At 36.1% G+C, this 17,213-nt stretch overlaps 1 protein-coding gene across 1 annotated transcript in view; it reads left to right on the top strand.

The window, feature by feature from the left end:
- Positions 1-17,213, top strand: part of LOC106111023 (adenylate cyclase type 8) — a 28,738-nt gene that overhangs the window by 10,597 nt on the left and 928 nt on the right. The window contains exons 4-28 of the mRNA XM_013292989.1: positions 2,250-2,326; positions 10,056-10,166; positions 11,541-11,619; positions 11,717-11,793; positions 11,923-12,015; positions 12,203-12,245; positions 12,336-12,488; positions 12,720-12,916; positions 12,997-13,189; positions 13,272-13,415; positions 13,499-13,578; positions 13,736-13,885; positions 14,064-14,200; positions 14,271-14,441; positions 14,529-14,634; positions 14,733-14,834; positions 14,917-15,125; positions 15,255-15,443; positions 15,570-15,848; positions 15,964-16,198; positions 16,274-16,394; positions 16,481-16,587; positions 16,717-16,831; positions 16,933-17,078; positions 17,143-17,211. Coding sequence (XP_013148443.1) covers positions 2,250-2,326; positions 10,056-10,166; positions 11,541-11,619; positions 11,717-11,793; positions 11,923-12,015; positions 12,203-12,245; positions 12,336-12,488; positions 12,720-12,916; positions 12,997-13,189; positions 13,272-13,415; positions 13,499-13,578; positions 13,736-13,885; positions 14,064-14,200; positions 14,271-14,441; positions 14,529-14,634; positions 14,733-14,834; positions 14,917-15,125; positions 15,255-15,443; positions 15,570-15,848; positions 15,964-16,198; positions 16,274-16,394; positions 16,481-16,587; positions 16,717-16,831; positions 16,933-17,078; positions 17,143-17,211 — 3,383 coding nt within the window. The remainder of the gene's footprint in view (positions 1-2,249; positions 2,327-10,055; positions 10,167-11,540; positions 11,620-11,716; positions 11,794-11,922; positions 12,016-12,202; positions 12,246-12,335; positions 12,489-12,719; positions 12,917-12,996; positions 13,190-13,271; positions 13,416-13,498; positions 13,579-13,735; positions 13,886-14,063; positions 14,201-14,270; positions 14,442-14,528; positions 14,635-14,732; positions 14,835-14,916; positions 15,126-15,254; positions 15,444-15,569; positions 15,849-15,963; positions 16,199-16,273; positions 16,395-16,480; positions 16,588-16,716; positions 16,832-16,932; positions 17,079-17,142; positions 17,212-17,213) is intronic.

Here is a 17,213-nt window from a genome sequence, read left to right as displayed (position 1 = left end):
GAATGTTCAAATTATATTTGGATCCGTGTCTTTGACACGTGTTGAATTGGATTCCTCTTTACATTTGTGAATTCGTTTGTGATTTTAGTACGAATTTATTTATTTATTAACAAAATTAAATTACTAACGACTCTAATACAAGAATATCAAGAACAAAATAATACTGTTAAATAATACTTTATAACAGAAGCATCTTGGAACTCAACAAAATACAATTAGTTTGGTTTAGTTTATGACGTAAAAAATCTTAAGATTTTTTTTATTTCATTTTATTCATCCTTAAGGATGCTTATTAAAATGTCTTGTAAATTGTCAATGCTTGTTTTAAAAGCGATTTATTTTTATCAATACAAATAAAAGTGTAGAGAGAAAGAACTTACAAAAACAATAAAATAATAGAACAAAAATTAAACAAGCTTTCAGAGAGCGCTTAGCTGTCGTTTTGTTTTGGTATCGAAGAATAGCCATCCGCTAGAGATGTTGCTATATCGTCAAAATAGAATTCAAAGTGAGTTTAAAAGAAAAACATAAGAAAAGAGATCATAATTGGTTGTTTAAATATTGCATATACTGGATTTACAATTAATTTTTATAGTCAAATAATTGAAATACTAAGAATTTATGTTATTCAAAATTTAAATAAGGACATTTTAATCTATTGTAAAATTAGAGGATTAAAAATTTATGTATATTACATAAAAAGTAAAATCATAGAAAACGATATAGAGATTTTTCAATAGTAGAAATATTTTTCTGTAATTTCGATATGATTAGTGTATTGGAGTAGTCCCATCACTATCAAAGATCAAACCTCTATGCTTCACGTTACGTGTGGACAAGAGCACTTTATACGGGAAGGGGAATTCTACACCTAAATAAACACGTATACCTGCAATTTACTAAACTACTAACTAACTATTAAAATTTACATTTATCATAAACATCTAGATTTTTTAGATTCTAGTAGCCTATTTCACACGCTTCTACTTACCTGTACATTTATTGTTAAAAATATTTCAAGAGAATTTTCTACGGTAACAATTTTTCCTAACAATTTTTTTATCTATGATATCTATATAAATATAATAAGCAATTAGTTCGTGTAGCTTGTTATTACAAGGATACCAAATTATTAATAATTAGCGGGCTTGTTCGTCTGCGGATAATAATTACTATAATTACGATGTCGGTATATTTCTCTTTGTTTATTATTTCTATTAGAGCTGCTTTAATACATGGTTTTAACTATATTTCTAAAAGTTTGTAGCAAATAACCTCGAAAACTTCTCAAGTGATAGTAAAAATTATTTAAGCACGAATGCTAGATTATCCATCTATATCTATACTAATATAATAAAGCGTAAACACACACTTCTTTGTTGCCTAAGATGTCAGCAATTTCAGCATGTTTTTGAATAATTCTTTTTTTATAAAAAGCCCTAAAGTTGTGTCACACTTTATTTTAACCGCATTAAATTTAGGGGATATACATTTTGGATAAAAACCCTAATGTGGGAAAGAGACCATAAGTTGCTGCCAACATCAAGGAAGCAAGGTTGTTATCATGACATTTTGACATTTGTAATTGATAATTTGACAAATGTAAACAATAAAATAATATTGTCATAATTTCATTCGGATAAAGTCGCGCGGGAACAGCTAGTTAGTAATGTAACTAGGCTATGTTTAATATAGTTTTATAATAAAATGATTAAATAATTTACACTCGCATAAAGTTAGTAGGAGATGTAATCCTACCACATTATAGCTAATGGAGAGTTCGGAGTTGAGCTTTATTGGTAGTTTTCCATTAGAACTTTAAAACTGCAACTGGTAAATACTCAACTATTACTGCTTTATAACCAGTTTTATTTTATGTTAACACATAGAGTTTAAAACTTTAAAATACAGCTTTTAATAGCAAATTAGCTTATTTAGGTCATAAAAATGCATTAAAATCATTCATTAGATTTAATAAACATGCAACTTAAAGTTAAATTGCTTTAAACATCGAGATATTATCTAAATACAGATTTTGACTGCAGTTGGTTTCTTGCCAAACTCTCGGGGTTTTCCATACCTAATATAAATTAAAATTCAGTCATCTTATATTTATATACCACTCCAATTCTAACAAATTTTATTTATTAAGTATTTTTAAATACGAAGAAAAGGTATAAATTATTCTGGTTACACTGAATAGTATAAAGATGGCGTTATTTGTGTTGTAATTATGTTAACACTTACAGGTCGTGCCTGGCTGGAGACAATGGTGGAGCTGCCGTCGGGCGTTGGGGACGACCCTCCAGATGTAGTGCCACAAGTTGTAAGTAATTTATAACGTATCCCATTTTAACTACAGGACCGATTGCTGCATAGTTCAAGCAATATTTGAACGGCCTATTTGTGTTTTAAATTATTTACTATAGGGCTAATATTAGTTCCTTTTCTTTTCCACCCCTTTCTTAACAGTAAGGAATAGGAAGGAAAAGTTATGATTGCGGAGGAGAGGCATGAAAGGGAAACATCCTGTTTTTGTGCGTCTCTGCTTCCATCGATTAAGGGTAGGCAACGCACGCTCGTTGCCGCTTGCTTGTTTGCCACCTTATAATATAAAACTTCTTGTCTTGGTTTGTTTAAATAGTAAATTATGTCAACAACTTGTTCAACTTAATGCAAAGCAGACGTCACAGTGGTTTGTCTATTTTTCTTCCCCTTAATTGTGTTTAAATTGATTTCAACAACTATGCCATTGCAATTTAAACCTTATTGGAATACGTTATGATTTAGAATCCTTGGATTGAAGTTTGCGTGCCCGGCGACAGTGACAGTGGACTGTTCAACGTCAACACAGCAATGGCGCCTCATATTTACAGTTTTCTAAATTAAAGCATTTATAATTGGGTCTTAGTATACTGATTGCAATTGTAGAGTGAAAAAGCATCTAGGCAACTTTGGTAATTTTTTCTTAGTTCTAGAGATTTTTAATTGGTGTCCAGAATTACTTGCCAAATTATCAACTAATATTACCAAATAAGCTATGTAAATGTGATCAAGATGTGTACCGGCCTCAATATAAATAAGCCGCAGTTCACATTGGATCCGGATAAACTGCTATCCTCAGATATCTGTTTTGAATTTATTGCTTCTGTCTGATACAAGCACTAACGCATTGCATTCCACGATCTAATTTCGTTATCACTATATGAAGTACATTTTTGGCAAACTGCCAACACTGATTGATTTCTTTATTGATACATTTGTAACTGAACTGATGATATGTGACGTCACGAGAGACCTCAGGTTGCTTCAACACGAATATGAAAAACAATTTACTATCACTGGTTCAGCTCGAAATGCCATAGAAATAGCTATCTTGTGGCTAGAGGGAGACTTTGTCGCTGTCTCTGTCTAATTGTGCGACTAGATGCTTAATCGAAAAAGATTTTATGTTATAGAGGAAGCTTAATCTATATTAATTATCTGAAAAGGTAAGATTTGTATTTTTTGTATGCATTGAAGTAACTCAAAAATTACTAAGTCGATTTTAAAAATTCTTTCACCGTTAGAAAGGTAATTTATCTGTGAGTAACATAGGATATATCTTTTATTATTTTTTTAATTTCACGCGGGCAAAGCCGCAAGCAACAGCTAGTATAAACATATAAACATGATGGAATCTAAACATTTAAAGGGAGTCAGTGACTTCCTGATAATTCGTAAGCAGATTTTTGTAATAATTTAAAATGAGTTGCCAGCAACAAAATCCTTTGTTAACATAATGGTTATATTATCTAGAGGCTGCCAGTTTCCGGTCATTGCACACATTTGTCGGGTTAAATGGAACATGGAGTCTGTTGTCACAAACAGCTTGATCATCGACCTAAAATAGATCTTATTGTTGTAAAGAATTAAATTCTTTATTGAGTTTGATGATAACGATCAAAGAGATGGTTTTATTTCTTTTATTCAGTGTTTGTTTAGTTACTTCAGGGTTTTGTAAATAAAATACTAACAAAATACCAATGTAGTATCAATGAAGTAATTCTATCTAAATTTATTGACATATTTGTATAAGCAAATAGCTTAACTAATACTCAGCATATATAATATGCAGTATTAAAAAAAAACTTGTAATAGGAAGAAAACACATATATATTTTATTAGATATATGTGTATAAAAAAAACACAAGTTAAAGAACTAGACAAAAAAAAACTACAAAGATAACAAGGTTGCTGCAAAAAACATAGCAGCAGGAAATAAAGAAAATATAATAAAAAAAAATATGCTGTACTTTTTATCTGAACTTTCATTCTATTTTTATTCAAATACGCGAGTAACACGTCACAAATCATGTAAGTTTTACTATTTACTTTAGTTTTTATTACAAATAAACTTTTTAATATACAATGCTAGGAAAGTATTGTACTATAATTTAATTATATCAACATTACTCCGTTATTGACATAACAAGAATAAATAAGAATTATTTACAATATCGCCTTAAATGAAAATAAAACACTTGTGCCAACATATGGATTACGTCAATAGAATTACGTCTTGAGTTTTAGCACAACCCGTATTTTGTCCTTGTTTAATTTGTCGAAACAATTAACATAGACGACAATGTAAACTCCAGCTAAATACTTCTGCAAAGATTGTCCCTTTCGCGTGTATGTAGTGGAAGTGAAATTACACTGAGCATTGAAAAATATTGCTTTCTCACTCTTTTCAAAGTCAATGAGAGAGATGCCATTAATTAGAATGTGTACTTACCTTTACATTGGACATCATCTAAACGTTCGAATGGTACAGTAACGCGGTATATTTAATTCAATCATACTAATATTATAAATGTGAAAGCTTAGATGGATGGATGGATGTTTGTTAGAGTTTGTAGCCTAGACTGCTGAACGGATCTCAATGAAATTTGGCATACATGAAGAGGATAGTCGGGAAGAACACATAGGCTACTTGGTTTTGTTTTTTTAATACCATGCGGACGGAGTCGCGGGCGAAAACTAGTTACTTTCTAATTTAACACAAAGATCAGGTTCAATGCATGACCGTTAGGTGTCGTTGTATGTGCACTCGACTGTACTAAGCGGTCCAGTTTATCAACGGCTTTCCCGCCCTTTCACTGTAATGTCTCTTTGAAGAGCGATGGGGCACGAATTAAATTTCACCTGTTATACAATAATGAACTTTAACACTAAATGTTTAGGGTTCTTTATTTATTAGAACAGGTAGGTGTAGCAAGCTCATACATATCCTATGGCTATTGAATTCATTCAATTAATTAGATAATTTGAACGTACGATTTATTTCAGTTTGTGAAATTACACGTGTCGTTTTTGCACGGTTCATGAAAATCTTTTCATTTACTATTTATAGAGAAACGACGAAAGTAATTTTGATACCCTAAGTTGTTGAATTTCATATGTTAAATACAGACGGCGAATATTATACTCTAATATAAAAGAAATTACTATAGCCTTTGTCTCCGAATTTAATAAAAGAAATACAGGCTACTTGTTAAAATATGTCAAAAGCATTTTTTCAACAAGAGTTTTTTTTTTCATTTTCTTTAACCTTTGTTTATTATATGTTTTGATACTTAATAAAGTGATTTCCTAATTATTATTTATAAAGCTTTGTACTTACATTCATATGAAGAGCAGAAACAAATCGAATGTCATACACACTGCCCACCTTTGTCTACTACAAGCGTCGTTTTCAATGAGCTTAAAGTCAAGCGTTTTCATTTGGTTGGTTTGGGAGGGATTAAATATGAAAGCATATGCCGGATTATTCACGGACACATTTTATTTTCTATTTATTTTAATTAATTGGTTTATGGTAGTATACAATTCGTTTAAAATGCTATATGGATTTCACTTTCGAATTAGATGAATAAACCGAGAGACAATTTCATTAATTACTAGCTTTCCCCGGAACTCAGTCCGTGTAGAATAAAAAAAAAACCAAAGTGAGTAGCCTATGAGTTCTTCCATTCTATCCTCTACATCTGTACCAAATTTTGTCGAAATCTATTCAGCCGTTTAGACTACAGACCCTAACAAACATCCATCCATCTATCCATCTAAACTTTTTCATTTATAATATTAGTATGATTTTAGATCTGCAGATTTTATACTTTGAACATTAAGCTATATAATAACTGAGTTTCTTAAGATTATTTGTCCGAAGCTGCAATAAAACGACAATTAGTGACCATTTAACCGTCTCTGAGCCTGTCAGTTGATTCTAATTGCATTATAGTTAACATTCAAATGAATAACTAGGATGAAGCTATAATAAAATAGAACCTTTGATATAAAAAGGTGTATAAAAGAAAACAAAAAAGCAGGTCTGTTGTATACGCTAGGAGAGAGGGAGCACTGATCCCTCGAGGTGAGAGTATAGCACGCCTCGCTAGTTTACCGGGAACATTTCTATACCACATTGCATATCACCTAGTTACACAAATGTATAGTTATACTACTTATACAAACTTTGTCCAATAATATTTTGGTAAAACAAATTGCAATTTAAAAACTTGTAATTTTAAAAACAAGAGGTCCGATTAAACTGGTTGAGACTTCGCAATTTGACATAAGTCGTCATTAAAAGCGCGCGCTCACTGAACTCTGCACAACTGTTTAGTCGCGGTTTGATTCATATGAGGTGCACACATTACTCGATTTTTAGTTATGCTACTATACAATTGAATGAGTCGCTATCCGACAATGGCACAACTGTTGTACGATAGTTTAATCAAACGTGTGCGCCCGCAAAAATAGTTACACTTGCTATTGTCGGAAATAGATTGAATTTAGTTTCGAAGCCAAAAAAAATTATTGAAACTCGGAATTCGGTTTTAGAATTTTATCCATGCGGTTAAATTTTATTCATGCATTGGATGAGTTTCGTGAATTGAGGTTATAAATGACATTGTATATCTTAACCTTACTATAACCGCAAAAGAAATACTAGTAAGATAAGTTCTGACATTAGACACGCAAATTACCTTGACATAAACTTTAATGAAATGTTTACTCATGTGAAAACAGAGAAAATAATATGATTGAAGTCACATTTTTTGCATGCATAGAAATTGAGTTTCGTAGCGCGTAGGAGCTACAATATTGTAGCGAATGCTACAAGTGAATTAATAATTTGCTTCTACGTGTACTGGCGTATCAAAATTCTATTCACATGAAACTAAAAGTATTAACACGTTTACTGCGGCAAGTAAAATAATTCTTCATTTGGTGCGGCGGCGGGCAAAAATGCAACACCAATGATATTTCCGCCTGTGCGTGGCAGGTCTTTCTAGAACCGCACTAGGATAGATATTGCTAGAATAATTGTAGAAACAATGTAATATAATTTTATGTAATATAATGTATGGAATGTATGTATGCAAATTATCTTTTCGCACTAGCGAGAGGGACATAGTTTTCTTCATCCGCACCAGCTTAAGTACCGCGGCAGACCGATATCAGCCTGTTACGCAGTGAATGCGTTAAAGATTTACTCTCCATTTTACCCTTGTCAGCTGAAAATCCGCGACATCTTTGATGAAATGACGATTTATCTTTTGATGTGTCCGAGATATGATTGATGGGCAGTTTTTATCCTATAGCTTTGATCGTGTCATTACAATTTGGTCATCGCTCTAACGTCTGAGGTCCGCACAACGCCTTGAACCACGGACCTTTTTATCAATGCTGAAGAAAGATAATTTATGATAGATTTTTAATAAGACGCTTTATAATTTACAATTAAATTAAAAATTTAGTTTGTCACTAGCTTTCGCCCGCGACTCCCTCTGCTTGGAAATAAAAAAAAGTGAGTAGCCTATGTATTCTTCTAGACTATTTTCTACATCTTTACCAAATTTCATCAAAATCCATCCAGTTGTTTAGGCTACAAACTCTAACAAATATCCATCCATCTAAACTTTCGCTTTTATAATATTAGTATGGAGTATGATTATTGATGCATATTAGAAAATTGTTGTTATGATAATGGAATTAGCTGGAAATCGATTAGATGTTCCCAATCTCTCTAATGTAAATTGTAAGTGTACTCTACACTAGTATATCAGTCGCTGAATAATTAATTACATTGAGTAGATTACAGTAAAGGTTTTAACCTTGATAGGTCGAATTTAACTCGCAAATAGTCCAAAGTCAAACAAATTAAAAGTTCACTTTATTTAGTAGGAAATGCATTAATTTCATGGAAAACATCCGACAACTTTTGGCACCTTTCCAATGTGCAGTTTAAACTCTTAAGCTTGAACAAGTTAACTAAAAATGCAGTAGTAAAAATAAGATTTTAAATGTTTAGTTTGTGTAATGTTCGTTTTATATTCATGAATTGAGTTCGTGTATTGATAATGGAAGGGATACTATTGGTCAGCATTATATCACTAAGCAAACACATTAGCATTCTGTAGTGTTGTTATCTAAGCTATAATCTTACTCTATTCATAGGAATCTATAGAACTTTGATCGTATCCTTAAAACTCAGACGTTAATGATTCATAACTGTAACCTAGAAATTAAATAAGTCGAATACAATAACAATGGACTTATCAGTCTACTAATGCTATTTTGCGTAAAAACGCAGACGTCATAAAACAAAAACTGAAAGTTTATAGAATGTGCTATTGATTTCAAATTGCAATGTCTATAATGTCCAAGACGACAATTCTAGAAAAGATCGCGCATTTTCTTATCGTATGCAGCATTTCAATTTAAACAAACAACACCATTTAGAACCATTTCACTGGAAAATATTCAATAAACACGTATATTGGTTTAAATAAGAATTTTTATTTCAGTCTTACTATTGCTGCTATATGATAATAAATTTTTACAACTTTCTGTATTCTTTATCCAAGATATCTTCGTAATAAAAATACAGAAGAATCAAGCATTTCCAAAACATCAATCCGATGAACATCTGAACATTCAGTTGAAAGAAAACCCATCCACAAAGCTGTATACCTTTATTATGTTCAAGAGTAAACATTTTTCCGTCGAAGTGAAGCTGAAAGTCCCATAACTCGAAACGAGTTCAAAGGTGGCCAATAAAAGCGGTAAGCACCGGTACATTACCTCACCGCATTCCGTTCCACTAACTGCGGACGTTAAATGAAATGGTTTCGTTCGCTGCACTTTACAAGTATCCAGAGACTGTTGTCAAAGGGAACTGAAATTACTCTTTGGAGTTTATACAATTTGTTACTTCTCCTACCTTTTTATTATTACCTTTGAACATTTAGAGTAAAAGTTAATACTTTTTTTGTTAAACTTGTCTTACACATTGATTATATTCTAATTTTAAATTAAAAAGATGGTTGTATTTATTCTTTTTTAATAAAATTGGAAATATAAAAAGCTTTGCAGAATTGTAACCATCAAAGCCTACCCAAAGCTTAGTCCTTAGCTAGCTACATGGGTTATGTTATATTCAGTATCCTCACAATGATTGAATGTACTTTGTTTTATCTTATTTTGTCGGTAGCACAGATAACTGTGAACAAGTCGGAGGTGCAAAATCGTAAATCTCCGACGTGTTCGTGTAACGATTCGCATTTGGATTTAATTGTGCACTTTATTGACGTAATTTTCGTGTTTAATATCGCTTGTTAAAGTTTATGATGTAGTGAATTTCGTCAGACTTTCTTGCCCTATTTTACATTACTTATTATTTAAGTTACTGATATTTTATTCTATCTGATTCTATCAGAGATTATTAGAGGTTTAGACTACACAGTCATTGTTTTCAATAAATATGTACTCCGTACAAACTCCTATTAAACTAAATCCAATGAACTGGATCTTGTCTAACTAGGTCTTGCAAAATCTGAATTATAATTTCGAAACCTTATTTGTCTTTTGATAATTTTGGTGCTCCATGTAAAACACAAACTTATAAAAATCGCCTTACATCTAGTTCATTGCTGATTAACACTACTTGGTACATTATAAGCACGAATTTACCTCAGTAATGTTTTGGATGTTATTGACTTTGTCAGGGTCTATGCTGCGAGGCGGTGCGGGAGGGGAGGGAGGGAGAGGGAGATGTGGCACCTGATGGAGAGCGACTGCCCGGTGATGGGGCTAGCTGCTCCGCACCTGATGACCAGGTATGCATGCATATATCATGCAACAACGTATCGACACCTCTTATACTTGTAATTCACTTGAACCTAACCTTGCAGTTCACGTTTGAACAGCACCCAAAAGTCGTTCTGAAACAATACTGCGCGTTGTAACACTATATTCGCTGACGTCAATCATTAAACCACCAAATTGAATCGGAGCAAGGACGGTGTACAGTTAAACAAGTTGCGGTCAAAATAATGTAACGGTGGTTTCAGAGTCCTAAGAGAATGTGGGTCGATAATAAATTAGATATTTATACTGATTTGATGGAGTGTTGTTTTGGTTTCTAACTTGGTAAGAAGTTCTTTGTTTTGATGGTTTTCTACATTTTATTAAATATGTTAACGCAACGTTATACAGTCATTAGAGCTAAACAATTTGGGTTTGTTTGAAAATTAACGAATAAAACTTGCGTGAAAATATTCAATTTTACACACTACCGACCCAAATTCATCTAGTGATTCATTTACGTACTAAAATAATTGATTTACGCAAAACTTGCTACTAATTTGTTTTCCCCCGATCCCTGGCCATTACGCCAAACAAAGGTCCGTAACTTTTGGCAGCTAAGTACTTTCGTTTCATAAATTAGTTATGTAAATATTAGGTTATTTATGAGGGCCCATTACGTTTCCCCAGAGCTTGTTAGCCGAAACAAATAGAAGTGGCATTAAACATTTAGATAGATCGAGAAACTCAAAAACTATAAAAGGTTTTAAGGTTGGAGTTTTATTTACCTTGAGAGACTTGGACCTTAACTGATAATTGCAAATTCAACTCTAACAATTACTTTGTTCTGATGATGCATAATGAAAAAATGTTACTCTATTGACCATAAATTTAGTGAATTATTTAAGTTGTTTTCGTTTGAAATTCGAATAAGCACTTTTTAATCTAAATAAAGATTAAAAAAGCAAAAGCTTTTTATTCGTATCTAATTGAATAACGAAGGAGAAAGTAAACTTTGAGGAAGTTCGTGTTCCGCATAAATGTATATTTAGGGACGAGTTCGTTGCGTTTAATTACCTACAATTTGGAGCACACTCTGGCTCTGCTCTCACTTCGCGAACTCTAACTCGATTTTCCGGGACGAGTCCATTTACAAATCTTCAAAGGGCTTTCATGGATTGAAATATATTGACGTAAGGAATCAAATTATACAACTTATAAAATCCCGTCTAAAACTCTAGTAGTATAAGTAAGAAGTTTAAAAACGATTGAGATATGTCTCTTCTGAGTTTTTATCATCAAAATTTATACTCGATGAAATCTAAAATACTACTACAGTTTACAAAGAAAATATTAATTAGAAATAAGCTTTACTTAACCTAAATTGCAATTTGTTATTTTTACAGCACCGTGTTAGTGAAGAAGACGGTTCTTCAACTAGTCCCCGTAACAGCATCGACCCATTTCGTACTGAGAGTGATCCAGGTGCGATAGCGTAGTTATTAAAGCATTTGCAAACTTAAAGAAAATAATAATATTAATTTATTTGTAATAATTAACCTATTTATTTTTGTTTGATTAGTGTCATCTGAATCAATCTTGAGGACTGGACGGTACTACAAAGGGATATTTTGGCCTTCAATAACAAATAGCTTTAAAGTAAGTGAATTTCTAATATTATTTATAATTCATTTATCCTTTTCCTGTTATATTAGATAGAGAGAGATGACAATATGTTTTGTACACATGTTTAGGAAGTGGAATAGCACGCTTTGTTTTTTTTTCCAGGATGAAACAGTGGAGTTGTCATACCAGCGGTATTCTAGACGTCAGCGTCAGAAATCTCTCATTATGGTGAACGTCGTGGACCTCGCACTAAAGGTGGGTACGTAGATTGTTGTCGTAAATACCTCTATGATCCCATAAAAGTTACTATTTGTGTAAAATTGTTATTTCCTTAGTTAAAAGTTACCATTAGATTTTGTAAGTACTATGGTTGATGCCTCATTCATCCTTAAGTAAGTTTATATGTTATAGACTTAGTTATAACATAAGTATTCTTTTTCAGATATGCTTGTCGTTAATTTATACGCTCACCAATAGAAATGACAGTGAGTATTTAACGTAAATTTTGCAGTCCATACAAACCTATCTTTTATTTTGACATTATATTGAACCTTTTTTCTGACCCTACTTTTAAGTTGAATCGGTGGCGGATGGGTACCAGATCGCGTGGACGGTGGCATTCGCTTGTCTCAATGTAGCTGTCTGTATGCTTGGCTGCTGGCGGTGCTTCGCCAACAACTACCTACACTGGGCCGCCGCCGCCACATGGATACTACTTATAGCACAAGGTATCAATATTACCAAAGTCAACTTTATACAAAGCCAAAGGAAAATATTTCTGAGTTCTATTTGGCCCAATCTTATAAAACATCTTGTTTGTAACAGTGGAAGAAGAAAAGTTCACATGAAACAATTTCCTTACACTTTCGCTAGGTTAGATTTATCCAGTCCAGTTTACTTCATTATTCATTAGTCGATTTTTAATTGCCGGAACTATTGAGACATATTTTTCTATGCAGGTTTAAGTGGTCAAGGCATTGGTTTCCAAGCGCCAGAGAACCAAGTGTGGTATATGTTGTTCATCATCTTCGCGCCGTACGCCATGTTGCCGCTTTCGCTGGGCTGGTGCATTGTCATCGGTCTGCTGTCCTCCGTGTCGCACGTCCTCGCCACCGCCGTCGTCATTAAAGATATTATGAATAGCAGCACTGAAGTAGTAAGCTTTAGCTTATTTACTTGTATCATTCTCCAATACGAATTAACTTAAATGTTGAATATCGTATGTTCTTGCTCCAGGCTCAATCTTGCGCGCTGCGATTACTAATCGCCAACGCATTGCTGTATAATGCAGTGAACTTCGCGGGAATGTACGCCAAGTATCTGACGGACTGGGGACAGCGCAAAGCGTTCCTAGAGACGCATCGCTCCATGGTCACCCGACAGAGAACTAAACGAGAGAGTGATCGACAATGGAAACTTTTTCAAAGTGGTTAGTAACTATAATAATTATATTTTTCTCAAAAATATTCATTACCTCAAAAAGTTATATTATAATTCAATTATTTGTACAGTGATACCAGACTTCTTAGCGAAGGAGATCTACAGCCATGTGTCCAGAGTGAAGGGGGAATTCCAAGAGCAACAGTTCAATAATCTCTATATTCAGAGGCACGAAAATGTCTCGATACTATTTGCTGACATAAAAGGATTTACAGGTATGATAAAATAAATCAATATACTGCTATCAATTCTAAAACAAAGTATATGTTTTATCTTGAATGTTATTAAATCTTTACAGAACTGTCAAGTAAATGTAATGCTCAAGAGTTAGTGAAGATATTGAACGAGCTATTTGCACGCTTTGATAGACTAGCATCGGTGAGTTGAGAGACAATCATTTTTTAATCATTCATACAATAAAATGTAATCCGAAGCACAACACTGGCTACTTATCGCAATTTCTGTTATCACTACGACACAATCCCTTTGTATCGGCTTCGATCACAAAGGATCTGAATTAGTGGTTTTGATTCAGGAGAACCACTGCCTTCGCATCAAGTTGCTGGGCGACTGCTACTTCTGTGTGAGCGGGCTGCCGGAGCGCCGCACCAACCACGCCTACTGCTGCGTCAACATGGGTCTCCACATGATACGTGCTATTCGCGATGTGCGATACAATGCTCAGGTAACACGACACGTTAAATAATTTGACCGCCATCTACTCAGCCATAACGAAATCGTCCCTTTAATAATCAGTCCCAAAAGGGGATTTAGTGAGTTCCATCTCGAGGTAGGCTCCATCGTTCCATCAAAACCATAGGATCTTATCTTAGCTGCATAGAAATTTGTATTATTAAATTCAGGTGGACCTGGACATGCGTATCGGCGTGCACAGCGGCGCGGTGCTGTGCGGCGTGCTGGGCCTCCTCAAGTGGCAGTTCGACTTGTGGTCGCTCGACGTCAACATCGCCAACCATATGGAAAGTGGAGGCTTGCCCGGGTATGGATAAACAGCATACAAGTTTTATAGTTATCTTTTGTCTATTCTCTATGATAAGGTTTCTCATTAGGCGGGTGCACATATCGTCAGCAACGCTGGAGTGTCTCAATGGCACGTTCGAGGTGGAAGCGGGCGAGGGCGAGACGCGCGACCCGCGTCTGCGCGAGCTCGGCCTCTCCACATACCTCATTAAATCCTCCGAGCAGCCGCGCAGGACGCGCCATCGCTCCAGACCCAACTGGTCAGTTTCTATTTTGTCAGCTCCGCAGAATTTCTGCTAGTAAGCAATATAGGGAATTATAATATTGTAAGTATTTTTACTGTGTAGCATTCAAGTGGTTCAGCAATCCTCTTGCGAGACACCGCGTCGCACTAGCAGCAGCATTGATGACGAGACCACGACAGACTGGACGCCAGAACTGCCATTTCAAAGCGTAAGAATTTGTCTGTTTTTGTATATTCCAAGAGTCATATTTGTTCAATAGGATGTTGTGATAGAGGAATTGTTGTAATTTTATGTTCCTGTTCACAGTACTTTTCGAGTACTTCAGCCATAGTGACTCGCCTGCCGCGTCTGATCAAACACGAGGATGCAGAGCAGGGGCAAGATATTGAAATTACGTCAATGTCTGATGTGAGTGACAACTTATTTTTAGATAGTTTATTTAAGACCAACAAGTACACAGAAATATATGGACCGTTGCGCGATATTGCAGGAGGACGATATAATAAACCACTCTATCGAGGTGAGCAGCAACCGGCGCATGCGGCTGGACAACATGCGCGCGTGGTCGCTGCGCTTCCGGCGCGCCTCGCTCGAGCAGCGCTTCGCCAGCCAGGACGAGCGCACCTTCAAGTCCAACGTCATGTGCTGCCTCGTGCTCTGGCTCTTCATACTTGCCGTGCAATACGTCATACATTTCAAGTGGGTATACACCGATTACTTTACAGTTACTCTTTGCGGATGACCTATTGGTAAAATGCTAATACACAATCTTCTCTTTAATATACTATTCTGCATACTATACAATACCATTTTAATACATTTGTGCAGCTGCTGGCGACTGGTGGCGACGCTTGGCATAATGACAGCGCCACTGGTACTTTCGTTCTGTCTGGTGATGGCAGAGGAGTTCCCCGGCGTGGCGCCGCGCCTCGCCCGTGCCTCCGCCGCGCTCGGCCGCACGCGGCTCCGTCGCAATCTGCACATCTGCTGCTTCGTTACTATCATGTCTATTTCTAGGTACTAATACACTTTTTGATGTCAAATTCACACAATTTACCATTGTTATCTTACCTGCATACAATATAGTCTTTGCAAGTTTTACTGTTAATTTCAGAATAAAGTACAGTTCTATTGTGATTTCAGCACTTCTAAGCTATACATCTGTCCGTCTTCGTTCCGGAACGCGACGAGTACGTTGGCGAGACCGAACATGACGGGCACGGAGCGTGAGCGCGGGGGCGAGTGCTACCGGCCCGAGTACGTCGTCTTCACGTGGATTCTTTGCCTGGTCGCGCTAACCTCTATCCTCAAGCTGTACTACCTCATCAAGACGCTGCTGGCCGTACTCAATGTAGCAATGTTCTCGGTACTACTGCTACTATACTACAACGAGTACGCCTTTGATACTTTAAACAGAAACACGTGAGTAGTCTTTATTGTATTAAGTTTTTATAGGTTCAAGTGTAAAGTTAGAGTTTATACTATAATAGGAGTATAGCGTACTGGATATAACTATACTGCCGTTGTTTGTTTGCAGCCAGCTACCATTCTACGTGCAGATGTTGATCTTGATGGTGATGTTCCTGGTGATGGTGGTGTACCACGCGAGGCTGGTAGAGGTGACTTCGCGGCTGGACCTGCTGTGGCGGCTGCAGGCGCAGACCGACCTCGCGGAGATGCGCGACACGCAGCGCACCAACCGGCACCTGCTCAAGCACATCCTGCCAGACCACGTCGTCGCTCACTTCCTTGCCAAGGACCGATGCCCGGATGTCAGTTTCATATTTAGCTTAATATGAAAAGTGCGTTTAAAAGAAAGATATTAATAACTATTGATATTGTTTCAGGAGCTATATTCGCAATGGCGAGACGAAGTAGGCGTGATGTTCGCGGGTATTCCCAACTTTCACGAGTTCTACTCCGAGCAGAAGGCCATCGACTGCATGCGCCTGCTCAACGAAATAATTTGTAATGTACCAACTGATTCCTCTTTATCATTATTGTTCTGATCACTTACGCAGTGGTTGCTATAGCATTTTTTAATATTTTCTCAGTTGACTTTGACAAACTGCTGATGCAGCCAAGATTCAAGAGCATAGAGAAGATCAAAACTATCGGCGCGACGTACATGGCGGCTTCCGGTCTTAATCCTAATCACAGAGTAAGCACACGGTTCTTTTATGTTAATGTATTGTTGGCAACATGTCATGTGACAGTGGATCATATGGGATTGGAATATACTATCTTTTGTCAGTCAAATAGAATTTTAGGTGAATGATATTATTCTCAGAGCGGACAGGACGAATGCGAGCACCTGTGTGCGCTGGTGGACTACGCATTCGCGCTGCGCGAGGCGCTCGACGACATCAACAAGCACAGCTTCAACAAGTTCCGTTTGCGAATCGGTAAGCATTGCACACTACGTAATAGGCAACGGCTGATAAATTTTCCAGCCACTTGTAGCTCCTATTATGCAGTTTGTCTCAAAAGAAACTGTTCTACGCAGGCATAAGCTGCGGGCCGCTGGTGGGCGGTGTGATTGGCGCACGAAAGCCTGTCTATGACATCTGGGGCAACACCGTCAACGAGGCCTCGCGCATGGAGAGCACCGGCGCCATGGACCGCATACAGGTCACCAAGTACACCAAGCAGGTACTATTCGTTTTAATCTTTTGCTATGATCAAGGTCCAAAAAATAAATTGAGTCTTGATTTAGGTGCTGGAGCGCCGCGGGTACGGACTGGAGCCGCGCGGGCCAGTGGAGGTGAAGGGCAAGGGGCGCATGGA

The sequence above is a fragment of the Papilio polytes genome, unplaced genomic scaffold (assembly GCF_000836215.1).
Source record: "Papilio polytes unplaced genomic scaffold, Ppol_1.0 DF824180.1, whole genome shotgun sequence".
Classification (NCBI taxonomy): Eukaryota; Metazoa; Arthropoda; class Insecta; order Lepidoptera; family Papilionidae; genus Papilio; species Papilio polytes.
This window is presented reverse-complemented; position numbering and strand designations above follow the sequence as displayed.